The sequence below is a fragment of the Pristis pectinata genome, chromosome 23, assembly GCF_009764475.1.
Source record: "Pristis pectinata isolate sPriPec2 chromosome 23, sPriPec2.1.pri, whole genome shotgun sequence".
NCBI lineage: Eukaryota > Metazoa > Chordata > Chondrichthyes > Rhinopristiformes > Pristidae > Pristis > Pristis pectinata.
In genome coordinates, this window is record NC_067427.1 from 28,992,453 (window position 1) to 29,020,391 (window position 27,939).

Consider the following 27,939-nt stretch of genomic DNA (forward strand, 5'->3'; position numbering starts at 1 on the left):
AGAGACAGTGGGAGAGGAAAGGGAGAATTGCTGGAACTGGTGTGGAGGTGGGCTCTCTGTTGGACTGGGATTATTTTAACCTCTGCCCTCAGCGACACTACACCCTTGGATCTGCACGTCTCACCGTGACTTTCTCAGTTAAACAGCTTTCTTCATTTAAATAACAGGAATGGAAATAAGAAGTGAAAGAACAATAAAAGCTTTAACAATGTGAGGTATGTTATCTGATGGCTTTTTTGGTCATTACCTTGAACCCGATTACCGACCTGGTGATCACCGAAGCGACAATGGACAAAGGTATTCCTGGAACTGAGTTGTGGGGTGGGGGGCTGCCCTGAGATGTGATGATAAGAGCGTATTTAAAGGGCAGGAGGAACGGCAGCTCACCACTCGACACCACAGCTTGCAAAAATGAAGGCATTCCCTCTTCTCGGGCTGTTGGCCGTGTTGTCTGTGGTCACCCTCCATTCTGCCACAGCAGGTGAGTGACTCCAACAGTACTTCTGTTCCTTTGCAGTCTGGTCTCAACAGAACCCCAGAATACTGCTACACTGAGAGGTCAGAATACATTACAGACTGTTGTATTTATTCCAGGGGAAGCCCTGAGGACAGAGGACTTTCCCGATGCCACCCTGACGCAGGTCAAGATGCAAGAGCTGCGTAAGTGTTCACACCTCACTCTGTACCTCTCTGCACTGACTGTTTTTGGGTGAGGATCCCCTCCCACCATTTCCCCGGCTCTGTTCTCAATCTGGGAACCACACCTGAGGGCAGAGCTCAATATGGAAAATACAGGTTGAGCATATTTCTCCTCTCGGTCACTGACCTCTCCCACTGACGAACCTTGTCAGAGCCAGCACCCTGGGTGGGACCCACTCCCCAGTGTCACAGCCTGACATCACTTTCTGCCCAGTCCCAGGCTGGGTTCTGGAGGTTTGGGTTCCAATGCCAGTGAATGCCCCCCAGTGTCTTCAGCACTGTGCTAGGATGGAGAAACACCTGAAATGCCGACAAGGCTTCATGTGTTGTCCTGGGATAACATTTGTTGAGAAGAGAAGGAATGGGATGGACTGAAGTTGAAGTGTGGGGCCACCTCTCTGTTCTCTCTGTTCAATGGGCTGAGAATTGAGTGTTCCTGGGGTTTCCATTGGTGGGGAACCTGTCCTGACACACGCAGCCTGGGGAAATCTGGAAGAACAATTAAGGATAAGTCAGCACCCATCTCTCCCAAGTCTTCATCCCAAGTCGGTAACGGTGTGCAATTCCAGAAATGTAGGATTGACGCAGGAATTGATCGTCCATTGTGGAGCATCTCTCATCTGCCTGTACTGGGCAGTGAATTAGGGTGGGAGTTGGGGCCAGGATCTTTAATATTATTCAGTGCTCTGCTGGTGTAGATATGAAGTGGATGCTTGTGTTTGTTGAGGAGACAGGAACCAGGAACTGCTCTCACATATGAGCACCAGTAAATCCAGCAGAAAATTCCAGGAAAACTGCTCAACCAGAGAGTAGCGAGTGTGTGAAACCTGCTTCCACATGAAAGCAATTAACCTGTTGTGATTGAGGAGCTGAAGGAGGAAGCGGAAGGGTTTTCTGATGGGGTGAGGTGAAGCAGGGTTGCACAGGACGTATCTGGAGCATGAGCCGTCTGGAGCAGGTGGGCTGAGTGGCCTCCAATGATGAAGCAACAAAGATACCCATTCTGTTCTCTGAATCTTGGGGAATTCTGGGCATAATTGACAATGTGAGGAAATCATCTGCACTGATAACATCAAGGACATACAACGCTGTCTATCTGTTACAGAAAAGAGTGGGGCTCGCTTGGATTCATTGAAGGTAAGTGTTTGGACCATCAGTCGGTCGAGGTGTCGCTCACTAATAAACAACTGCTGGTGCACAGACTGCTGTACAAGTGAGAGAAGTGGGAGCCCTTCCATTGTAAGCAACTGAAAAGAAGGAATCTTCAGGATTCTGATTTATTTCCCGGGACAAAGCTGCTTCCAATGGAATAATAACCCAATGATGTGCCTGCTCCCTCTGCTGCACCCACTCATCCCCAGGGATGAGAGGGATTCTCAGCAGCAGGCCTGTTGTTTCCTTCAGGTCAGGCCTCACTGACCAATTTCTTCATCACTTGCTTCCCTCCGCGGTGAAAGATGCTGGAAACAGGCCCTTCGGCCCACCAAGCTGAGAAAAGCCCAGTGAAGAGATTGAAAGATTCTCCATGACTTCATTAGCTGAAGGATTGTGGGTGTGGGGGAGCAGGGAAATCTTCCGCACTTTACGCCGCAGTTAATGGACATGTCATGGAGTCACAGAGAGATATTGCAGGGAAACAGGCCCTTTGGCCCACCAAGTCCGCACCAATCATCAACCACCCATTCACATTCATCCTCCGTTAATTCCATTCTCTTTACATTCTGTCAACTCCCCATAGATTCTACAATTCACCTGCACACTAGGGAAATTTGCAGCAGCCAAGTAACCTACTGACCCGCACATCTTTTTGGTGGAGGAGGAAACCGGAACACCCGGAGAAAATCCACGCAGTTACAGGCATAAAGTACAAACTCCACACAGACAGGATTGAACCTACATTGCTGGCACTGTGATACAGCTTCCATTTATTTACTTATTCCAAGATCTTGGCTGACAATCCAGTGCAGTCCCGTAGGAATGTTGCACCTTTGTCTTTTGCCAGAGAGAGTAAACTGTGACCCATCAGCTCCCAGGGAAATTATCCTAAGTATCTGAGTCAATATTCATCGCTCAAACAACTTTCCTAAAATAAGTGCCCCCGTGATGATCACACTTCTGTCAAACCTCACTCAGGGCAACTTACTGCAGCTTTTCTGCATCCTAACTGAGTGTGCGCTTAAAAAGATATTTACCGGAGGTGGAGCTGAGGTGCTATGGAACGATGTGTAAGGTTAGAAATGGAAATCATCTTTTACCAAACAGAGAGTCCCAAGTACTAACCGGAACCATTCTCATCCTGTTTACAGAGGACTTGAAGAAACGATTCTTCTTCCATTGTAAGTTTTTCTTTTAAATGAATAACACAACATTTAAATGAAATGTCTGTCAGAAGGACAATACTGGAGTATTGACAGCATCACAACGGGATCAGTTATTTCTGCCACCCACGGAATGTGACTCAGTTTGAGGGCTGGTGCCCCAATAGATGTTTGGGAAATGCCTCCTGATCTCAATATCTTCTCCATTATGTGTACAACATGTTTATAATAGTTTCATGCAACAAATAACCCAATTATTCTTACAATTCTCCTGCCAACAATCACTAACCTACCTTTCAACATGCTAATGATGCTGTACCCAAAATACTACACCTTTGGGGTAGAATGTTGATATAATCGGTTTCTTCACGGGAGACCCTGGCTGATCCCATTTGCTCCCATAACCTTTGATAAATCAGGCAACTAAATTCCTTGGAAAAGAATTGATCTTTCTTTAACACTGGCTTGTGGCAAAAAACGTTGTTTCAGACTCCCCACCGTACACTTCCGTAATTAACCAATCATTGTTCCTCATTATCATGAAATGATTACTGTTTCACTTGACCTGATGAATGGTTCCAGCATTTTCTGTTTTTATACTTTACATCTCAGCTGACAGAAGAAGGGTCCCAGGTGCAAGTCATTGAAAGTGGGATAACATGTTGAGAGAGGAGTTAGTGAAGCACTGGAGATATTGGGATTCAACGACTACAAAGGTAGGGAGGTTATTTTGAACTTTCACAAAATTTAGACAATTGTCAGAGTTTGTGTCTCATCCTGGTCACCAGAAAGCAAGTGCAGCGGAAAAGAACAAGGAGAGAGTTTCCGGGGATGAGATATTCCAGCTACAGGTTTAGTCTGGAACAGATCTGGTCTTTCCCCGTGGAAGACAGAAGGTTGAGAGGAGATTTGATAGAGCTGTACCAGCCGATGGTTTACGATCCAATAAATTAAAGCTGCTCCCCTCAGTAGATGGCTGACGGATTAGGGGATAGAGATTTAAAGTAAGATGCAAAAGATACAGGGGAATGTGAGAAAGAGCTGTCTTACTCAGAGGTCAGTGATGATCTGTAACTCTCTGCCTAGAAGTGAGTGGAAACAGTCGACCAGAGCTTCCAAAGAAGGGACAGGTAGATCTTGGAAGGAAATAACTTACAGGGCAATGAGGTAAATGTGAGGGAATGTGACAGACATGATTTCTCTGCAAGGAGACTTTATGATTTCCAAAGATGGAATAGTCTCCCTCTTGCCACCACAACTGACTCTTAGCGCCGGTAATAGAGCAGTGAAACCGACAGTGCCTTTTCCATTTTTATATGGTTCCCACAGTGGAATGTCCAAGACTGAATTCTGCACAGAAATGTGAAGGCAGTGTTTGTAGTCGAGAGTAACAGAAGGTGTTTTCAGAAATGCAAGTGATGGATCATGAATTGATGAAACACAAGTTTGGAATAAAAATTCTAAAATACGAATGGCAGAAAGATGTAATTCTCTCTCCTTTCTTTTTAAATCAGAGCTCCACCACCACCACCACTATCACCACCATCACCACCACCACCACCACCACCACCATTACTACCTCCACTACCACCACTGCTACGATCAGCATCACCGGAAGATGAAGCCGTGAACCAGCGCTGAGTGAGTACAAGTCCTTTTTATCTCTTCTCACGGAGCTTCAGCTCAGCTGCCCAATGATAGTCTTGTGGAAATTTCTTTTTGCTGGGAATTGGAACGTCTAAGCCTGTTAAAAGGATTCCGGTTTACCATGCCCCTCCTTATACACTAATGAACAGTTTGTCGGCTGAAACTCGCCTGTGGTACAGTAGAGAGCCACAATTTCAGAGGTGCCATCTTTCACATGTGGTGTTAAATCAAGATTCTTTCGGCCATCTCAAGTGAATGTAAAAGGTCCTGTATGATTTGACAAAGAGAGTTCCCCTTGGGGTTCTGGCCAACGTTGGGCAGCACAGTGGCACAGAGGTTGGTGCCGCTCCCTCACTGATCCCGGAATCAATCCTGACCTTGGCTGCAGTCCTTTTGGAGTTTGCATGTTCGCTCTGTCACTGTGTGGGGCTCCTCTGGGTGCTCTGGTTTCTCAACTCTGTCCCAAAAGGGTAATGACTCATGTTGGGACAACTTAGTTTTACGTTCTGGAGAAACGGCTTCTCCTCATCTTTGCTGTCAATTCCTCTCTCTTCCTTGCTTGTCCCATTACCTGCAGCAAGTGTACCAAAGGACTAATATTTACCTTCTGTCTCATGCAGTTTGATCGATCTGATTCACCTGGGAGAGAAGGACCATTTAATGAATGCTGAAACTCTGAACTACAACGTCGGCTGTTCATCTGCATGTGCTGACATTAATAAATCGCCAATCGTGCTTTGACAAGAGAAATCTGTGCCGCTGAGTTAGAAATCTCTGCTGGGTCAGTGCGACTCTGAGACACTGAATGACATCAACTTCATTCAAGTGCAAGATGTGAAAATTACACCAAACGCAATGATTAAAATTTGATATTTTAAATTACAGTTCAAGTCGTCCAACAAACGCCTGAAAACATCAAACATTTTAATGCCACGGGTCCGTCCTGGGCACAGGGCAGAACCCTGCAGAACACTGTTGGTTGGATCCAATAACAATTGGCTCCACTCAGCCTTTCTTTTAAACAGGAAAACAGATTGAATTAGTGACGGATAAAATTCTGATTCTGAAACATTTCAAACTTATGCAAAGTTTAATCCATATCAGTGATGGAATCAGTGTCTCTGCTTCTTCCTTCCCTTGCTTGCCTGTATGCCCGATATAACCTAAGCAAAGCAATTTAAAAAAAGAATAAAAATAAGTGCATCAAACAGTTGTTTCTCATTTTTTCTGAGATTACTTGTTACTTTTGGCCCCCAGTAGTTCACATTGCTGCGACACGGCCAGTCAGTATTTGGAGCTCTTTCCACAGCTGCACCATGGTAACTTGTATCAGGGCAGCATTCACATTAATGAGCACACCTCCTGTTCCCCTAATGTTTGCAGTGAGTCCAGGACCAGGGTCATGTCTAAAGATAACGGGTAAATCATTTAAGCATGAAATGAGGAGGGATTTCTTCTCCCAGAGATTTGTGCCTCTGGATTTCCCTAACACAGTAAAATAAAATATTAGGAGACACCAGAGAGTGGAGATGCTGGTATCTGGAGTCTCTCTCAATTCCTTCCACTTTCTGCAAATCAAAGGTGTTGCCACTGGGATTCACATGGGCTCCAGCTATGTCTGTCTTTTTTTTCGCTACGTGAAGCTGTTCATGTTCCATCCGTCTCTGGTACCCCTGCCCAACCCTCTCTCTGCTACATCGATGACTGTATTGGTGCTGCCTCCTGCATTCATGTGGAACTCGTTAATTTTACCACCTTTGCTACTGACCACAGTCCGACCCGCAAGCCCCCCTGCCCCTTCCCTAGATCCATCAGCTGCCTCCTCTGACCATCATCTCTCCCTTATCTGGCTCCACTCATCATCTTCCACCTCCCCTTCTCCTACCTGGCTCCATCTGTCCATCCTCCCCCAACTCACCTGCTTCTACCTATCACCTACCAGCCTCTGTCTCATCCCTCCCTCTCACCTCCATGTCCAGGCTCTCTCCCCTCTACACCTTCAGTCCTGATGCAGGGTCCTGACCTGAAAATTCGACCATTTCTTTGCCTCCATAGATGCTGCCTAACCTCTGAGTTCCTCCACAAGTTTGATTTCTTGTTCAAAAAATTTACATTGTTGACAGGGCTTGAGGGATCAAGTGATATGTGAAGAAAGCTGGAACAGGGTTCTGAGTTTGGATAATCAGACATGATCATTTGACTAGCCTGCTCCTATTTTCTATCTTATGATATAAAACTACCTCAACAAGGAGCAGTAGGAAACAACACTGGGTAATGACTTGTTGTATTGATCACTCAAGGAAACGTCTTATGACAGCAACTTGAACATATTTCCTTTTCATGAAATATATTGTCGCACATGCTCATTGTGAATGTGTACGGACGCTGAGGCAAAGACACAGGTGGTGAAATGTTTGGTTAAAGTTGCATTTTTACCATAGAGGGAGGCATTTGAATTTGGGGGGCAGGTGTGGGGGGGTGGTGGTGGGAAGGGATAGAACTCCAGAGGGCAAGGCTCAGGCAATTTGAAGGGTTGAAGGCCTGGAGGAGGTTACCGGGAGAAGGAGGGGTTTCAAAACAAGAATGCAAACCTTTACTTGTTGGCAGTGGTGCACAGAGAACCAGTGTCCAACGGGATGATGGATTGGCAGCACCTGATGGATAAAAGCAGCACAGCTTTGGATGAGCCACATTCAGAGGCTGGAAGGTTGGAAGGTGGCGAGGAAAGCATTGTGCAATTGGGTCGAGAGGTCACAAAGGCGTGAATGAGGATTTCTGTGGCAGATATGTTGATGCTGTGACAGAGATGTCCAACGTTACAAAGGTGTCGGTACATGGTCTTTGTAATGGATGGGACACGGTGTTGTAAGCTCAGGGTGAAGATCCGTCTAATCCACCCATCTGTAAGGGGGATGAAGTGTCTATTTATTTCCACCGTCAGTCCCTTCTGTGGCTCAGGCAGCTGAATGGACCTCCTGCTCTACTGATGGTCACAGTAAAGGTACCAAGTTTGGACATGCACACATGCACATAGTTAGGCATTCATTTAATGAGAAGACACAACTGCTGCAGGGAGTGGAGGATGTGGGCCTCGGACACCAGCCCCTTTGCACCAGAGGGTTCCTCTTGTCCTCTGCAGATCAGGTAGCTCTCCATTCCGATGTCCCTGGCTGCCAGATAATCCATCCACACCTCATCTCCAATGTGCACGGCCTGGTTGGGCTGCACTTGGGCAAGGCTCAGAGCTGCATTGAAGATCCGTTGATCCGGCTTGGTGGTTCCAACATCTTCTGACATCAACACAAACTTGAAATACAGCAGAAATAAAGGACGGCAGATTCTGGAAATCTGGATGAAAAACACTCTGATGCTGGGGGAGCTCAGCAGGCCAGGCAGCATCCGTGGAGAAAAGCAGGCGGTCTATGTTTTGTGTCAGGACCCTTCTTCAGGACTGAAGATAGGAAAAGGGGAAGCCCAATATATAGGAGGGAAAGGCAGAGCAGTGAGAGGCGGACAAAGGAGTGGGGGTGAGGTGGGCGCAGGGTGGTGATAGGTAGATGCAGGTAAGAGATAGTGATGGGGACTCTATTGGTGGCGCTACATTGAGTGAGACATATTTTGGCTCTTCTCCATTCACTTCTTAAACTTTCATGTACCACCCTTTCATGAGACTTTTATAATACTGTTACAAGATTAATTTTGATTTTTAACTCTCGAAATGAATACCAGATCCAAAGCTGGAGCTCATGGTAAGGATAATGGAGACCCTCGACCTACTTTGGAAGCTGTTTCAAAACTCGATAAAAAGCTTGATCGAAGATTCGCCGATTCGGAAACGCTTTTAAAGGACATTGAAGGCAGACAAAATACACTCATTCAGGAGAATGCTAAACAACAGTAATTGATTGCTGAACTGGATCAAGCTGGTAAAAGAGAGATTCCAGACTGAACTCACTTGAAAAAGATTTAATTACGACCAAACAAAAGCTGGAACAGCAAAAACAGAGGATTATTGACTTAGGGAGCCGCAGTCGGAAAAGTAATGTAAGAATCATCGGTTTGCCAGAAAATGCTGAAACTGGTAACCCCATTGAATTCTTCTCTAAACTTCTGATCGATGTGTTTGGCTCTGAAGTTTTTTCTGCTCAACCTATTCTTGATCGTGCTCATCGAGCAACAAGACCAAAACCTCCGCCAGAGCAAAAACCACGGCCGGTAATTTTGAGATTTCATTACGTGAGTATTAAAGAACAATTGATTCAAATTGCTGATCGTCGTGGAATGATTCAATATAAACAGTGGAAGTTTCGTTTGGATGAAGATTATACCCCAGAAGTTATGAAAGAGAGACTGAGTTACAAACCAGTTATGTCGCATCTTTATCAAAGCAATTACCAACCTGCATTATTATTTCCAGCACGGCTGAGAATTACAGTACCCGATAAATCTCGCAAATGGTTTAACTCCGCCAAGGATGCTGAAGATTTTCTCATGGACTAGTCTTGAAATGTGTTTTTTCCTTGATTTAATACTTACTTGGTTTATTAAGCAATAATTAAGTTACAGATCTGAACCCTTCCTAACTCTGGAGATACTTCTTTTTCTTCTGTTAACGCTCTCTTGCTTGGTTCTGGAACATGGACACCTATCATACTTAGTGATCCTTTCTTTCCTTTTTCTATTATTTCTTTTATATTAATATTTTTAGAGCTCTGTTTTAATAATAATTAAGAACTTGACAAAGTGATTGATCGCTTTTTTCTTTTTGAAATAATTATAAAACTCTATTTCTTAAATGTTGACTGTTAATATCCTTTGGCTTTGTTTAAATTTTTTAATAAGTTTGTTTGTAGTTCAGTAAATTTGCTTTGGGGTTTTCAATAGCTTGCTTAGGCTATAAACGGTGGTTTACATTCTTTTTAATAAGGAGACCTGCCACCAATAGATCTGGGGCTATTCAGCTTAGTGAGTAGCTTTCTGGCTGTGTATTGGCCAGTTTTTGGGCTTTTGTGGGTGGGGGGTGGGGCTGTTTTCAGGTTAGTTTTTCTTTCTGGACTGATGAACTACCAATATGTCTGAATTCTCGTCATATCCGGCTCCTCGTTGAACTCTTTTTCCTCTTCCTGTTAATGAGTCTCCTGTACAGTAAGTTTAACCTTTATATACCATATGTTTTTGTTCTATTAAAATGGATAAGATGATTAATTTTGTCTCCTGGAATACGAACGGTTTAAATAATCCAATTAAGTGCAAGAAGATCTTTAAAGTTTTTCATAGACTGAATGCTCAGACTATTTTTGTGCAGGAGACTCATATTAGGAGAGAGGATAATCAACGCTTTGTTAGATTTTGGAGGGGTCAACAGTTGCATTCTAATTCACAAACAAAGGTGAAAGGAGTCTCTGTTTTTATAGACTCCTCAATTTCATTTGTTCATCATGAGATAATTTCAGACCCAAATGGTAGATTTTTCTTAATTACTGGCTTACTTCAAAATAAAAAAGTTGTTATGGTTAATGTCTATGCACCTAATGTTGATCATCCTGAATTTTTTAAACATTTATTTGCATCTTTTCCTAATTTAAACGAATATACTTTGATTACGGGTGGAGATTTCAATTGCTGTTTAAACCCTCCGATGGATAGATCTGTGTCGAATCCTGCACTTCCAAACAAATCCGCTGTCTTTATTAACTCCCTTTTAGTTGATTCCGGAATTCTAGATGTTTGGATATTTCGACACCCAAGTGATAAAGAATTTTCATTTTTTTCTCATGTTTATCATAATTACTCGAGGATTGATTATTTTTTAACCGATGCTAGATTAGCTCCATTTATTATTGACTGTAAATATGATGCAATTGCCATTTCTGATCATGCGCCCTTGAAACTACCAATGAAATTAGCAGATGCACCCAATGGCGATTCAATCCTTCTCTATTGCAAGATTTAGAATTTGTCCATTTTATGAAAGAACTAATTTTACTGAAGAAACTTCCAGTGGGATAATATAGGATACTTTTAAAGCATGTATCTGTGGTCAAATTCTTTCGTATTCTGCTGGATTGAAAAAACGAACTGATGATGAATTACGTATATTGGCTGATAAGATTAAAGAAATCGATAAAAAATACTCTGCCGCTCCTAATTTGGAGCTCTATAAAAAGAGAACAGAACTTCAATTACAACACAGTTTATTATTAACATCTCCAACTGAAAATCAATTACTTAAAGCCAGAAGTCAGTTTTACATACCTGGTGACAAATCTGGTAAATTGCTGGCCAATCAACTGAAAGCTATTTCAACTAAAAGTCAGATTATTAAAATTCGTAAACGAGATGGTAACTACACAGTGGACCATGAACAAATTAATAAATCTTTTCAAGAATTTTATACTTCTTTATACCAATCAGAATTCCCTGAGGATTCTACATGAATGCATGAATTTTTAAGGGATTGGAAAACTCTGAAATTATCATTAAATGAAGGTTCAATGCTAGATGCATCCATTTCAGAGGAAGAAATAAAGAAAGCAATTTTTCAATGAATTTGGGTAAAACACCCGGTCCTGATGTGTATACAGTTGAATTTTTAAAATGCTTTTCAGATCTTCTTTCTCCCAGGTTAGGAAAAATTTTTAAAGATGCCCTATCAGTGGGTAAACTACCACAATCCTTTTATGAAGCAACTATCTCTTTAATTCTTAAAAAGGATAACGATCCCACTGAATGTGCATCTTATAGACCCATTTCTTTATTAAATGTGGATTCCAAAATATTTTCCAAAATATTGGCCTTTAGATTGGAAAAGGTTCTTCCACAAATTATCTCTGATGACCAGACAGGATTCATACAGAATGGTTATTTGCATTTTTATATTCGGAGGTTAATGAATATTACATATACCCCCTCATCTAAAATTCCAGAATGTTTTTTCTCATTAGATGCTGAAAAGGGGTTTGACAGAGTCGAATGGGAGAATTTATTTAATACACTTGAGAAACTTAATTTTCGCCCCAATTTTATATCTGTGATCAAAAGATTTATCAGACACCTTGGCTTCAATACTTACTAATAATCAGAGATCCCCTTTGTTCAGGCTTTTTCGATCTACTAGATAGGGTTGCCTCCTAAGTCCCTTATTATTTGATATTGCTTTGGAACCCTTGGCAATTGCCTTTTAGGATTCTTCTAACATATTTGGTATTACTCATGGACAGGGGATTCATCAGATATCTCTATATGCACACTTTATATTTCTTTATATTTCTAACCCAGAGGAATCTATCCCCGCAGTATTATCACTGCTTGCTCAGTTTAGTGTTTTTTCTGGTTATAGATTAAATCTTAATAAGAGTGAACTCTTTCCATTAAATATGCATACCCCAATTTATAGCCAATTACCATTTAGATTAGGAACTGACTACTTTATGAATTTGGGTGTTAAAATTACCAAGAAGCAGAAAGACTTGTTTAAAGTTAACTTATTACCTTTAATTGATCACGTTAAACCATTATCTCCATCACTGATAGGCCGAATTAATGCGGTTAAGATGAATATTTCACCAAAATTTTTATATCTCTTTCAGGCGATTCCAACTTTCATCCCGAAATCTTTTTTTGACACTATTGACTCGAAAATTCTTTCATACATGTGGCAGAATAAAAACCCAAGGCTAAGTAAGAAATATTTACAAAAATTAAAAAAGGATGGTGGCATGGCTCTGCCTAAATTTAGATTATACTACTGGGCAATTAATATCAGATATTTCATTTTTTGGGCACAAGATTTAGATGTAATTCAATGTCCCAAATGGGTATACCTTGAGTATGAATCAATGCAAGGATTTTCACTAGTTTCTATTTTAGTATCCCCACTCCCTTTTGCTCTTACTAAATTGAGTAAACGTATGACTAACCCAATAGTTAAACATACAATACGAATATGGTTTCAGTTTCGTAAAGTTTTTGGATTGAACAAATTTAACTTATCAAGTCCCATTCAATCTAATTTTTTCTTTCAACCATCTAGAATCGACTTAGCTTTTTCCTTATGGAAAATGAAGAGAATAACATGCTTCCGCGATTCATTCATTTATAACTGTTTTTTATCTTTCGAACAGTTGTCGAATAAATACAATCTGCCTAGATCACACTTTTTTCGATATTTACAGATGAGAAATCTTTTAAAAGTTACGACATCTTCTTTTCCAACTCCATATCAAATTGAAATTATGGAAAAAAGTTTAGGTCTTAATCCCTATCAAAAGGGCTTGAAAGCAATAATTTATGATCTAATTATGAAAATACATCCAGAGACGCTTGATAAAATTAAGAATGAATGGGAAGGAGAACTCCAGATACTGTTACCTCCAGAGACATGGAAGAAAATTCTTCAATTAGTTAATACTTCTTCAATGTGTGCTAGACACTCTTTGATACAGTTTAAGGTGGTTGACAGGACCCATATATCTAAGGATAAGTTAGCCCATTTTTATCACCATATAAATCCTATATGTGACAGATGTAAGTCGAAGATGGCTTCCCTGACACGTATGTTTTGCTCCTGCCCTCTCTTAGAAAAATATTGGAAAGACATTTTTTAACATTATTTCAACTGTAATGAAAATTGATTTACAACCTCATCCTATCACTGCAATTTTTGGGCTACCAATCTGGCCACTTCTCTGCTTCTGCTTGCCGTACGATTGCCTTTGTCACATTAATGACCAAGCGATCCATTTTGTTTCAACGGAAGGATCCAATACCTCCTACTACTTTTCAATGGTTTTCTCAAACTATATCATGTGAAAACTTAGAAAAAATTAAGAGTGGCACTGTTGATTCTTTGCTTAAATTGGAGGAAGTTTGGAGTCCATTAATTCCATATTTTCATATGATAGAGATCCCTTTCCAATAACCTTTGAATTTAGAGGAGCGGAGTTGACGACATAATGCTCTTTTTTTCATCGAGAAATATCAGTCCAGTTTTTTTGTTTTGAAATTTTTCAAGTTTGTTTCGATTTATCACTTATAATTTTTTTTGATTTGGGGGTTCTTTTGATTCATTATACAATAAATCCCTTTCGTTCCCTTTTTAATTTTTTTTTGTATTATATTCGCTTACTAAGAGACCGCGGGGTCTAGAATATATTTTTTATTCTTTATGATTATATATGTCGAGATGGAAAATGAGGTGCTGTTCCTCCAGTTTGCGCTTGGAATTCTCCTGGCAGTGGAGGAGGCCGAGGACTGACATATCAGTGATAGTGTGGGAGGGGGAGTTGAAGTGACTGGCAATAGTAAGATGCAGGTCGTGGTTACGGACAGAGCGCAGGTGTTCTGCAAAATGGTCACCGAGTCCGCCTTTGATCATAGCAATGGAGAAGAGGACACACTTGGAGCAGCAAATGCAGTAGATGATGTGAAGGGAGGTGCAGGTGACTCTCTGTCTCACCTGAAAGGACTGTTTGGGTCCTTGGATGGAGGAGATCGAGATGGTGTTGGGGCAGGCGTTGCACCGATGGCGGGGGCAGTGGAAAGTTCCCGGGGTGGGAGCGGGATGGGTGGGTGGAGGGGAAGAGTGAAGGAGGGAGTGGGGGAGGAAGCGGTTCCTGCGTAACGCAGAAAGGGGTAGGGAGCGGAAGGTACGCTTGCTGGTGGGGTCCCGTTGGAGACGGCGGAAGTGGCGGAGAAATACTGCCGCAGGTTACAATTGGCTAAAGTCTGCTCCAGGTGGAGATGAAAGCTGGAAATCACTGCCGTGCTGATTCCGTCTTCCTGCAGTGACTCAGGGTGTCCTTCACATCACCAAACACCTGCCAGTTGCCAGCACTGCAGAACTGGCGATAAAGGTTCAGTGCCAGAGGGGACAGTACGCGCTCATCGCTCACTCCACTGAGACCGAAGGTCTCTGGATTTCCATCACTTCCCCCACCCCCTGCACCCCTCCCAAACTCAGATGTTTCCCTCTATTGCTGAAATGCAACTTTAAACAAACATTTGACCACCTGTGTCTTTGCCTCAGCGTCCGTACACATTTTCAATGAGCATGTGCAGATAAAATATTTCATGAAAAGGAACTATATTGAAGTTGCTGTCATAAGTCATTTCCTTGAGTGATCAATACAACAAGTCATTACCCAGTGTTGTTTCCTACTGCTCCTTGTTGAGGTAGTTTTATATCATAAGGTAGAAAATAGGAGCAGGCTAGTCAAATGATCATGTCTGATTATCCAAAGGGAAATCCAGAGGCACAAATCTCTGGGAGAAGAAATCCCTCCTCATTTCATGCTTAAATGATTCACCCCATATCTTTAGACATGACCCTGGTCCTGGACTCACTGCAAACATTAGAGGAACAGGAGGTGTGCTCATTAACGTGAATGCTGCCCTGATACAAGTTACCATGGTGCAGCTGTGGAAAGAGCACCAAATACTGACTGGCCGTGCTGCAGCAATGTGAACTACTGGGGGCCAAAAGTAACAAGTAATCTCAGAAAAAAATGAGAAACAACTGTTTGATGCACTTATTTTTATTCTTTTTTAAATTGCTTTGCTTAGGTTATATCGGGCATACAGGCAAGCAAGGGAAGGAAGAAGCAGAGACACTGATTCCATCACTGATATGGATTGAACTTTGCATAATTTTGAAATGTTTCAGAATCAGAATTTTATCCGTCACTAATTCAATCTGTTTTCCTGTTTCAAAGAAAGGCTGAGTGGAGCCAATTGTGTTGGATCCAACCAGCAGTGTTCTGCAGGGTTCTGCCCTGTGCCCAGAACGGACCCGTGGCATTAAAATGTTGGTTGTTTTCAGGTGTTTGTTGGACTTCCTGAACTGTAATTTAAAATATCAAATTTTAATCATTGTGTTTGGTCTAATTTTCACACTTGCACTTGGATGAGGTTGATGTCATTCAGTGTCTCAGAGTCGCACTGACCCAGCAGAGATTTCTAACTCAGCAGCACAGATTTCACTTGTTAAAGCACGATTGGTGATTCCTCAATGTCAGCACATGCAGATGAACAGCCGGCGTTGTAGTTCAGAGTTTCAGCATTCATTAAACGGTCCTTCTCTCCCAGGTGAATCAGATCGATCAAACTGTGTGAGACAGAAGGTAAATATTAGTCCTTTGGTACACTTGCTGCAGGTAATGGGACAAGCAAGGTATAGAGAGGAATTGACAGCAAAGATGATGGGAAGCTGTTTCTCCGGAATGGAAAACTAAGTTGTCCCAACATGAGTCATTACCCTTTTAGGACAGAGTTGAGAAACCAGAGCACCCAGAGGAGCCCCACACAGTGACAGAGTGAACATGCAAACTCCAAAAGCACTGCAGCCAAGGTCAGGATTGATTCCGGGAGCAATGAGGGTGTGGCACCAACCTCTGTGCCACTGTGCTGCCCAACGTTGGCCAGAGCTCCAAGGGGAACTCTCCTTGTCAAATCATACAGGACCTTATACATTCACTTGAGATGGCCGACAGAACCTTGATTTAACACCACATGTGAAGGATGGCACCTCTGAAATTGTGGCTCTCTTCTGTACGACAGGCGAGTTTCAGCCGAGAAACTGTTTAAACCTCTGGTGTGGAACAACCTACGACCTACCGACTCAGGTAAGAGTTCTAACACCATGCACTGTTTACGCTGATCCATTAGTGCATATGGAGGGGCATGGTAAACCGTAATCTTTTTAACAGGCCTATATGTTCCAATTCCCAGCAAAAAGAAATTTCCACAAGACTATCATTGGGCAGCTGAGCTGAAGCTCTGTGAGAAGAGAGAAAACGACTTGTACTCACTCAGTGCTGGTTCACGGCTTCATCTTCCGGTGATGACGATAGGAGCAGTGGTGGTAGTGGTGGTAGTAATGGTGGTGGTGGTGGTGGTGGTGGTGATGGTGGTGATAGTGGTGGTGGTGGTGGTGGAGCCCTGATTTAAAAAGAAAGGAGAGAGAATTACATCTTTCTGCCATTCGTATTTTAGAATTTTTATTCCAAACTTGTGTTTCATCAATTCATGATCCATCACTTGCATTTCTGAAAACACCTTCTGTTACTCTCGACTACAAACACTGCCTTCACATTTCTGTGCAGAATTCAGTCTTGGACATTCCACTGTGGGAACCTTATAAAAATGGAAAAGGCACTGTCCGTTTCACTGCTCTATTACCGGCGCTAAGAGTCAGTTGTTGTGGCAAGAGGGAGATTATTCCATCTTTGGAATTCATAAAGTCTCCTTGCAGAGAAATCTTGTCTGTCATATTCCCTCACACTTTCCTCATAGCCCTGAAAGTTATTTTCTTCCAAGATCTACCTGTTCCTTTTTTGGAAGCTCTGGTCGACTGTTTCCACTCACTTCTAGGCAGAGAGTTACAGATCATCACTGACCTCTGAGTAAGACAGCTTTTTCTCACATTCCCCTGTATCTTTTGCATCTTACTTTAAATCTCTATCCCCTAATCCGTCAGCCATCTACTGAGGGGAGCAGCTTCTATTTATTGCATCGAAAACCATCGGCTTGTACAGCTCTATCAAATCTCCTCTCAACCTTCTGTCTTCCACGGGGAAAAACCAGATCTGTTCCAGACTAAACCTGTAGCTGGAATATCTCATCCCCGGAAACTCTCTCCTTGTTCTTTTCTCCTGCACTTGCTTTCTGGTGACCAGGATGAGACACAAACTCTGACAATTGTCTAAATTTTGTGAAAGTTCAAAATAACCTCCCAAGCTTTGCAGTCGTTGAATCCCAATATCTCCAGTGCTTCACTAACTCCTCTCTCAACATGTTATCCCACTTTCAATGACTTGCACCTGGGACCCTTGTTCTGTCAGCTGAGATGTAAAGTATAAAAACAGAAAATGCTGGAACCATTCATCAGGTCAAGTGAAACAGTAAACATTTCATGATAATGAGGAACAATGATTGGTTAATTACGGAAGTGTGGTGTGGGGAGTCTGAAACCATTTTTTTTGCCACAAGCCAATCTTAAAGGAACATCAATTCTCTTCCAAGGAATTTAGTTGCCTGATTTATCAAAGGTTATGGGAGCAAGTGGGATCAGCCAGGGTCTCCCGTGAAGAAACAGCTGATATCAACATTCTACCTCAAAGGTGTAGAGGTTTGGGTACAGCATCATTAGCACGTTGAAAGGTAGGTTAGTGATTATTGGCAGGAGAATTGTAAGAATAATTGGGTTATTTGTTGCATGAAACTATTATAAACATGTTGTACACATAATGGAGAAGATATTGAGATCAGGAGGCATTCTCCAAACATCCTTTTGGGGCACCAGCCGTCAAACTGAGTCACATTCCGTGGGTGGCAGAAATAACTGATCCCGTTGTGATGCTGTTAATACTCCAGTATTGTCCTTCTGACAGACATTTCATTTAAATTTTGTGTTATTCATTTAAAAAGAAAACTTACAATGGAACCAGAATCGTTTCTTCAAGTCCTCTGTAAACAGGATGAGAATGGTTCTGGTTAGTACTTGGGACCCTCTGTTTGGTAAAAGATGATTTCCATTTCTAACCTTACACATCGTTCCATAGCACCTCAGCTCCACCTCCAGTAAATACCTTTTTAAGCGCACACAGAGTTAGGATGCAGAAAACCTGCAGTAAGTTGCCCTGAGCGAGGTTTGACAGAAGTGTGATCATCATCAGGGCACTTATTTTAGGAAAGTTGTTTGAGGGATGAATATTGACTCAGATACTGAGGATAATTTCCCTGGGAGCTGATGGGTCACAGTTTAGTCTCTCTGGCAAAAGACAAAGGTGCAATGTTCCTATGGGACTGCACTGGATTTTCAGCCAAGATCTTGGAATAAGTAAATAAACAGAAGCTGTATCACAGTGCCAGAAATGTAGGTTCAATCCTGTCTGTGTGGAGTTTGTACTTTATGCCTGTAACTGCCTGGGTTTTCTCCGGGTGTTCCGGTTTCCTCCTCCATCAAAAAGATGTGCGGGTCAGCAGGTTAATCGGCTGCTGCAAATTTCCCTAGTGTGCAGATGAATTGTAGAATCTGTGGGGAGTTGACAGAATGTAAGGAGAATGGGATTAACGGAGGATGAATGTGAATGGGTGGTTGATGATTGGTGCGGACTTTGTGGGCCAAAGGGCATGTTTCCCTGCAATATCTCTCTGTGCCTCCATGACGTGTCCATTAACTGCAGCGTAGAGTGTGGAAGATTTCCCTGCTCCCCCACACCCACAATCCTTCAGCTAAGGAAGTCATGGAGACCCTTTCAATCTCTTCACTGGGCTTTCCTCAGCTTGGTGGGCCGAAGGGACCGTTCCAAGCATCTTTCACCGGGGAGGGAAGCAAGTGATGAAGAAATTGGTCAGTGAGGCCTGACCTGAAGGAAACAACAGGCCTGCTGCTGAGAATCCCTCTCATCCCTGGGGATGAGTGGGTGCAGCAGAGGGGGCAGGCACATCATTGGGTTATTATTCGATTGGAAGCAGCTCTGTCCCGGGAAATAAATCAGAATCCTGAAGATTCCTTCTTTTCAGTTGCTACAATGGAAGGGCTCCCACTTCTCTCACTTGCACAGCAGTCTGTGCACCAGCAGTTGTTTATTAGTGAGCGACACCTCGACCAGCTGATGGTCCAAATGCTTACCTCCAAGCTGATTCTTTGGTAAGAATTGACGCAACATCTTATCTGAAACAGATAGACACCATTGTATGTCTGTGATGTTATCAGTGCAGATGAGTTCCTCACATTGTCAATTATGCCCAGAACCCGAAGATTCAGAGAACAGAATGGGTATCTTTGTTGCTTCGTCATTGGAGGCCATTCAGCCCAACTGCTCCAGATGGGTTCATGCTCCAGATACGTCCTGTGCAACCCTGCTTCACCTCACCCCATCAGAAAACCCTTCCGCTTGCTCCTTCACCTCCTCAATCAGAACAGGTTAATTGGTTTCATGTGGAGGCAGGTTTCACACACTCTCTACTCTCTGGTTGAGCAGTTTCCCTGGAATTTCCTGCTGGATTTACTGGTGTTCATCATGTGAGAGCAGTTCCTGGTTCCTGTCTCCTCAACAAACACAAGCATCCACTTCATATCTACGCCAGCGGAACACTGAATAATGTTAATGAACCTGGCCCCATCTCCCACCCTAATTCACTGCCCAATCCAAGCTGGTGAGAGATGCTCTACAATGGACTAGCAACTCATGCATCAAGTGTACATTTCTGAAATTACACCACGTCACCAACTTGGGATGAAGACTTGGGAGAGATGGGTGTTGAATTCTCCTTACTTATTCTTCCAGATGTCCCCAGGCTGCGTGTGTCAGGACAGGTTCCCCACCAATGCAAACCCCAGGAACCCTCAATTCTCAGCCCATTGAACACAGTGTACAGAGAGGTGGCCGCACACTTCAACTTCAGTCCATGCCATTTCTTCCCTTCTCCACAAAAGTTAGTTCAGGACAACACAAGAAGCCTTGTTGATATTTCAGGAGTTTCTCCATCCTAGCCCAGTCCTGAAGACACTGGGGGGCATTCACTGGCATTGGAACCCCAACCTCCAGAACCCAGCCTGGGACTGGGCAGAAAGTGATGTCAGGCTGTGACAATGGGGAGAGGGTCCCACCCAGGGTGCTGGCTCTGACAGGGTCCGTCAGTAGGGGAGGTCAGTGACTGAGAGGAGAAATATGCTCAACCTGTCTTTTCCATATCGAGCTCTACCCTCAAGTGTGGTTCCCAGAATGAGAGCGGAGCCGGGGAAATGGTGGGAGGGGAACATCAACCAAAAATAGTGAGTACCGAGAGGTACAGAGTGAGGTGTGAACACTTACCCAGCTCTCGCATCTCCACCTCCGTCAAGGTGGCATCGGGATTGTCCTCCGCCCTCACGGCTTCCTCTGGAATAAATACAACAAGCTGTAATATATCCTGATCTCTCAGTGTAGCAGTATTATAGAGCTGTGTTGAGACCAGACTGCGAAGGAACAGAATTAGTGTTGGAGTCACTCACCTGCCGCGGCAGAATGGAGGGCGACCCCAGACAACACGGCCAACAGCCCGAGAAGAGAGAATGCCTTCATTTTCGCAAGCTGAGATGTCGAGTGCTGAGCTGCCGTTCCTACTGGCCTTCAAATCCCCTCTTATCATCACATCTCAGAGCTGCCCCCCACCCCGCCACCTCAGATTCCAGAAATAACTTTGTCCATTGTATCTACGATAGCAACGTCCTCACCCCATACTGACAACACCCTCGGCCAAATTGGTTCTCTACAACATATCCTCACACATCCCTGTCCTAACTCAGATCCTCAACAGCAGCTCACCCTCACCCCCCAGCCCATCCCACTCCCTCTGTGAGATCTGGCCATCCAGTATGTTTTCAACCCATCCCACAGCACTAAGAGAGCTCTGGACATATTTCCAAGTGTGTGCTCATTTTACAGAATCCCTTCCTGTCCCCAGGCCCTGATCCAATGAGACCCACCATCACCAGCTTCACTTCCTCCCCACTCCCCAAATACCCAGTCTGCCCACATTCACACTGCACCAGGCCACGCAGAACCTCGTGACCGTGTGTGACCCTGGACCAATCTTCAAATTCCAGTGATCAGAACTGCTGATGCTGGAAATACTCAGTTGGTCAGGCAGCGTCTGAGGTGGGAGAGACACTGTTTCTGGGCATGGTCTCTCAACAGCGTTCTACACAACAGACACTTTCCACCTCCGACAACAATGTTTTCCGCCAAACACAATCAGCGTCTAATTAAAAGCTGGAAACACTCAGCCCGTCAGCCAGACAATCCTGTCTGTGTGGAGTTTGTACTTTCTGCCTGTAAATGTGTGGGTTTTCTCCGGGTGCTCCGGTTTCCTCCCACATCACAAAGGTGTGCGGGTCAGTAGGTTCATTGGCGACTGCAAATATCCTGAGTGTGCAGGTGAATTGTGGGATCTGTGGGGAGTTGGTATGATGTAAGGAGAATGGGATTAACGGAGGATGAGTTCGAATGGGTGGTTGATGATGGGTGCGGACTTGGTGGCCAAAGGGCCTGTTTCCCTGCAATATCTCTCTGTGACTCCATGACGTGTCCATTAACTGCAGCGTAGAGTGTGGAAGATTTCCCTGCTCCCCAACACCCACAATCCTTCAGCTAGTGAAGTCATGGAGACCCTTTCAATCTCCTCACCGGGCTTTCATCAGCTTGGAGGGCCGAAAGGCACGTTTCCAGCATCTTTCACCGAGGATGGAAGCAAGTGATGTAGAAATTAGTCAGTGACGCCTGACCTGAAGGAAACAACAGGCCTGCTGCTGAGAATCCCTCTCATCCCTGGGGATGAGTGGGTGCAGCAGAGGGGGCAGGCACATCATTGGGTTATTATTCCATTGGAAGCAGCTTTGTCCCAATATAAACGATTACCTGCTTCTTGATTCAATGAATCCAAGGGAGGAATCCTCTTTTCTGAAACAGAGAGACAGCGTTCTATGTCCGTGGTGTTATCAGTACAGATGAGATCCTCACGTTGCAATTATACACACAATTTCCCCAGATTTAGAGAACAGAATGGGCATCTTTGTTGCTTCGTCATTGGAGGCCATTCAGCCCACCTGCTCCAGATGGGCTCATGCTCCAGATACGTCCTGTGCAACCCTGTTTCACCTCACCCCTGAGCCCACCTTTGGAACCTGCTTAACTCTTGGCCATTCTGTGTTTGCTTCAACTTCAACTTCAGTCCATCCCATTCCTTCTCTTCTCAACAAATGTTATCCCAGGACAACACATGAAGCCTTGTCGGCATTTGAGGAGTTTCTCCATCCTAGCCCAGTGCTGAAGACACTGGGGGGCATTCACTGGCATTGGAACCCCAACCTCCAGAACCCAGCCTGCTACTGGGCAGAAAGTGATGTCAGGCTGTGACACTGTGGAGAGGGTCCCACCCAAGGTGCTGGCTCTGACAAGGTTCATCAGTAGGAGACTTCAGTGAATGAGAGGAGAAATATGCTCAACCTGTCTTTTCCATATCGAGCTCTGCCCTCAAGTGTGGTTCCCAGAGTGAGATCAGAGCCGGGGAAATGGTGGGAGGGGAACCTCACCCAAAAACAGTCAGTGCAGAGAGGTACAGAGTGAGGTGTGAACACTTACCCAGCTCTCGCATCTCGACCTCCGTCAGGGTGGCATCGTGCAAGTCCTTCGCCTTCAGGGCTTCCCCTGGAATAAATACAACAGGCTGTAAAGTATCCTGACCTCTCAGTGTAGCAGTATTATGGGGCTGTGTTGAGACCAGACTGCAAAGGAACAGAAGTACTGTTGGAGTCACTCACTTGACGTGGCAGAATAAATCAGACATGACTGAATGGCAGAGCAGACGATGGGCCGAATGGCCTAATTCTGCTCCTATGTTTTACGGTCTTCCCCAGAACCCTTCTCAGGTCCCCACATCCCCACAGCTTCTCACCATCCACCCCTGAGCCCACCTTTGGAACCTGCTTAACTCTTGGCCATTCTGTGTTCGCTGCCTGGACCCTGCTCCTTGAATCATTGACATCTCGTCGTACTGAAGGAATGTGGTTTCTCAGTTGAGGAACAACATCCTTACCCTCTGCTGAGAACACCATGGGCCAAACTTGTTCTGTGCAACAAGTCTCTTCACACGTCCCTCGCCTCACACAGATCCCCAAACGTAGCTTCCCCCCACTCCCCAGCTCATCCCACTCTCTCTCAGTGAGATCTAACCATCCAGTATAATTTCAACCCATCCCACAGCACAAAGAGAGCTCTGGACATATTTCCAAGTGTGTGCTCATTTTACAGAATCCCTTCCTGTCCCCAGACCCTGATCCAATGAGACCCACCATCACCAGCTTCACTTCCTCCCCACTCCCCAAATACCCAGTCTGCCCACATTCACACTGCACCAGGCCACGCAGAACCTCGGGACCGTGTGAGACCCTGGACCAACCTTCAAATTCCAGTGATCAGAACTGCTGATGGTGGAAATACTCAGTCAGTCAGGCAGCATCTGAGGTGGGAGAGACACTGTTTCTGGGCATGGTCTCTCAACAGCATTCTACACACCAGACACTTCCCACCTCCGACAACAATGTTTTCCGCCAAACACTATCAGCGTCTAAATAAAAGCTGGAAACACTCAGCCCGTCAGCCAGACAATGCTGTCTGTGTGGAGTTTGTACTTTCTGCCTGTAAATGCGTGGGTTTTCTCCGGGTGCTCCGGTTTCCTGCCACATCACAAAGATGTGCGGGTCAGTAGGTTCATTGGCGACTGCAAATATCCCGAGTGTGCAGGTGAATTGTGGGATCTGTGGGGAGTTGGTATGATGTAAGGAGAATGGGATTAACGGAGGATGAGTGTGAATGGGTGGTTGATGATGGGTGTGGACTTGGTGGTCAAAGGGCCTGTTTCCCTGCAATATCTCTCTGTGACTCCATGACGTGTCCATTAACTGCAGCGTAGAGTGTGCAAGATCCCCCTGCTGCCCACACCCACAATCCTTCAGCTAATGAAGTCATGGAGACCCTTTCAATCTCCTCACTGAGCTTTCCTCAGCTTGGTGGGCCGAAGGGCCCGTTTCCAGCATCTTTCACCGCGGAGGGAAGCAAGTGATGAAGAAATTGGTCAGTGAGGCCTGACTTGAAGGAAACAACAGGCCTGCTGCTGAGAATCTCTCTCATCCCTGGGGATGAGTGGGTGCAGCAGAGGGGGCAGGCACATCATTGGGTTCTTATTCCATTGGAAGCTTCTTTGTCCTGGAAAATAAATCAGAATCCTGAAGATTCCTTCTTTTCAGTTGCTTACAATGGAAGGGCTCCCACTTCTCTCACTTGTACAGCAGTCTGTGCAACAGCAGTTGTTTATTAGTGAGCGACACCACGACCGGCTGATGTTCCAAACACTTACCTTTATCTTGATTCAATGAATCCAAGCGAGCCCCCCTCTTTTCTGAAACAGAGAGACTGCGTTGTATGTCCGTGATGTTATGAGTGCAGATAAGTTCCTCACATTGTCAATTATACCCACAATTCCCCAAGATTCAGAGAACAGAATGGGCATCCTTGTTGCTTCGTCATTAGGAGGCCATTCAGCCCACCTGCTCCAGATGGGTTCATGCTCCACATACGTCCTGTGCAGCCCTGCTTCACCTCACCCCATCAGAAAACCCTTCCGCTTGCTCCTTCTGCTCCTCAATCAGAACAGGTTAATTGGTTTCATGTTGAAGCAGGTTTCACACACTCGCTACTCTCTGGTTGAGCAGTTTCCCTGGAACTTGTTGCTGGATTTACTGGTGCTCATCATGTGAGGGCAGTTCCTGGTTCCTGTCTCGTCAACAAACACAAGCATCTACTTCATATCTACACCACTGGAGCACTGAGAATATTAAAGATCCTGGCCTCAACTCCCACCCTAATTCACTGCCCAGTCCAAGCTAATGAGAGATGCTCTACAATGGACGATCAATTCCTGCATCAAGCCTACATTTCTGGAATTGCACTCCGTCACCGATTTGGGATGAAGACTTGGGAGAGATGGGTGCTGACTTCTCCTTAAACGTTCTTCCAGATTTCCCCAGGCTGTGTGTGTCAGGACAGGTTCCCCACCACTGGAAACCCCAGGAACCCTCAATTCTCAGCCCATTGAACAGAGAGAACAGAGAGGTGGCCCCACACTTCAACTTCAGTCCATCCCATTCCTTCTCTTCTCAACAAATGTTATCCCAGGACAACACATGAAGCCTTGTCGGCATTTCAGGAGTTTCTCCTTCCTAGCACAGTGCTGAAGACACTGGGGGGCATTCACTGGCATTGGAACCCCAACCTCCAGAACTCAGCCTGGGACTGGGCAGAAAGTGATGTCAGGCTGTGACACTGGGGAGAGGGTCCCACCCAGGGTGCTGGCTCTGAAAAGGTTCATCAGTAGGAGAGGTCAGTGACTGAGAGGAGAAATATGCTCAACCTGTCTTTTCCATATCGAGCTCTACCCTCAAGTGTGGTTCCCAGCGTGAGAGCAGAGCCGGGGAAATGGTGGGAGGGGATCCTCACCCAAAAACAGTCAATACAGGGACGTACAGAGTGAGGTGTGAACACTTACCCAGCTCTCGCATCTCGGCCTCCGTCAGGGTGGCATCGGCAAATTCCTCCGCCATCGGTTCTTTAGGTGGAATAAATACAACAGTCTGTAATGTATCCTGACCTCTCAGTGTAGCACAATTCTGGGGCTGGGTTGAGACCAGACTGCAAAGGAACAGAAGTACTGTTGGACTCACTCACCTGCCCCGGCAAAATGGAGGGCGATCATAGACAACACGGCTAACAGCCCGAGAAGTGAGAATGCCTTCATTTTTGCAAGCTGAGATGCCGAGTGGTGATCTGCCGTTCCTCCTGCCCTTTAAATCCCCTCTTATCATCACATCTCAGACCTGCCCCTCACCCCCCCACCTCAGTTCCAGGAATTCCTTTGTCCATTGTCGCTACGGTGATCATCAGGTTGGTAATTGGGTTCCAGGTAATGACTGAAAAAACCATCAGATATCAGACCTCACATTGTTAAAGCTTTTATTGTTCTTTCACTTCTTATTTCCATTCCTGTTATTCAAATGAAGAAAGCTGTTTAACTGAGAAAGTCACGGTGAGACGTGCAGATCCGAGGGTGTAGTGTCGCTGAGGGCAGGGGTTAAAATAATCCCAGTCCAACAGAGAGCCCACCTCCACACCAGTTCCAGCAATTCTCCCTTTCCTCTCCCACTGTCTCTGGCTTCAGGAATGGTTCCAGAGGACAGGAAAGTCACAAATGTCACTCCACTCTTTAAGAAGGAAGGGAGGCAAAAGAAGTTCTGGGCCAGTTAGCCTCTCTTCAGTGGTTGGTAAGATGAGTCCATTATTAAGGATGAACTTTCAGGGTACTTGGAAGCAGATGATAAAATAGGCCAAAGTCAGCATGGCTTCCTTAATGGGAGATCTTGCCTGACAAATCTGTTGGAATTCTTTGAGGAAGTAACAGGCAGGATGGACAAAAGAGAGTCAGTGGATGTTGTTTACTTGGATTTTAGGTAGGTCTTTGGCAAGGTGCCGCATATGAGGCTGCTAAACCAGATAGGAGCCCATGGTATTATTGGAAAGGTACTAGCATGCATAGAAGGTTGGCTGACTGGCAGAAGGCAAAGAGAGGGAATAAGGCATGTGTTTTCTGGTTGGGTGCCGGTGATTAGTGGTGTTCTGCAGGGGTCGTTGTTGGGTCTGCTACTTTTCAAGTTGATGTTAGTGATGTGGATAACAGAATTGATGGCTTTGTGGCCAAGTTTGTGGACGATACAAAGATAGGTGGAGGTGCAGGTGAGGTTCAGGAAGAAGAGAGTATGCAGAAGAACTTGGACGGGTTGGCAGAATGGGCAAAGAAGTTGCAGATGGGATACAGTGCAAGGAAGTGTATGGTCATGAAGTTTGGTAGAAGGAATGAAGTCGTAGACTATTTTCCAAAAGGGGAACGAATTCAGAAACTGGAATTGCAAAGGGACTTAGAGTCCTAGTGCAGCTTTCCCTAAAGTTTAACTTGCTGGTTGAGTCAGTAGTAAGGAAGGCAAATGCAATGTTGGCACTCATTGAGAGAATACTGGAATATGAAAAAGAAGGATGTAATGCTGAGGCTTTATTAGGCATTGGTCTTACGACATTTGGAGTATTGTGAGCAGTTTTGTGCCCCATATCTAAGGAGGGATGCGCTGGCATTGGAGATGGTCCAAAGAAGGTTTACAAGAATGATCCCTGGAACGAAAGGGTCAACATTTGAGTAGCTTTAGATGGCTCTGGGCCTGTACTCGCTGGAGTTTAGAAGGATTAGCAGGGATCTCTTTGAATCCTGCCAAATATGGAATGGCCTGGATAGCGTGGATGTGAAGAGGATGTGTCCAGCATTGGGACAGTCTAGGACCAGTGGGCACAGCCTCAGAAGGACGTCCTTTTCGAACTGAGATGAGGAGGAATTTCTTTCGCCAGAGTGTGGTGAATCTGTGGAATTCATTGCCACAAACAGCTTTGGAGGCCAAGTCTTTGCAAACATTTAAAGCAGAGGGTGATGGGTTCTGGATCAGTAAGGCTGTCAAAGGTCATGGGAAGAAGGCAGGAGAATGGAGTTGAGAAGGAAAAGTAAATCAGACATGACTGAATGGCAGAGCAGATGATGGGCTGAATGGCCTAATTCTGCTCCTATCTCTGATGGTCTTCCACAGAAGCGTTCTCAGGTCCCCAGTTCCCAACAGCTTCTCACCATCCACCCCTGAGCC

At 44.7% G+C, this 27,939-nt stretch overlaps 1 protein-coding gene across 1 annotated transcript in view; it reads right to left on the bottom strand.

The window, feature by feature from the left end:
- LOC127582303 (lateral signaling target protein 2 homolog) overlaps positions 1–25,806 on the bottom strand; it is a 53,812-nt gene extending 28,006 nt beyond the window's left edge. Inside the window, exons 1-4 of the mRNA XM_052037482.1 lie at positions 25,752–25,806; positions 24,564–24,605; positions 22,790–22,855; positions 22,067–22,108 (exon numbers count right to left, since the gene is read on the bottom strand). Of these exons, the coding sequence (XP_051893442.1) occupies positions 22,067–22,108; positions 22,790–22,855; positions 24,564–24,605; positions 25,752–25,806 (205 nt within the window). The remainder of the gene's footprint in view (positions 1–22,066; positions 22,109–22,789; positions 22,856–24,563; positions 24,606–25,751) is intronic.
- Positions 25,807–27,939: the final 2,133 nt, after the last annotated feature.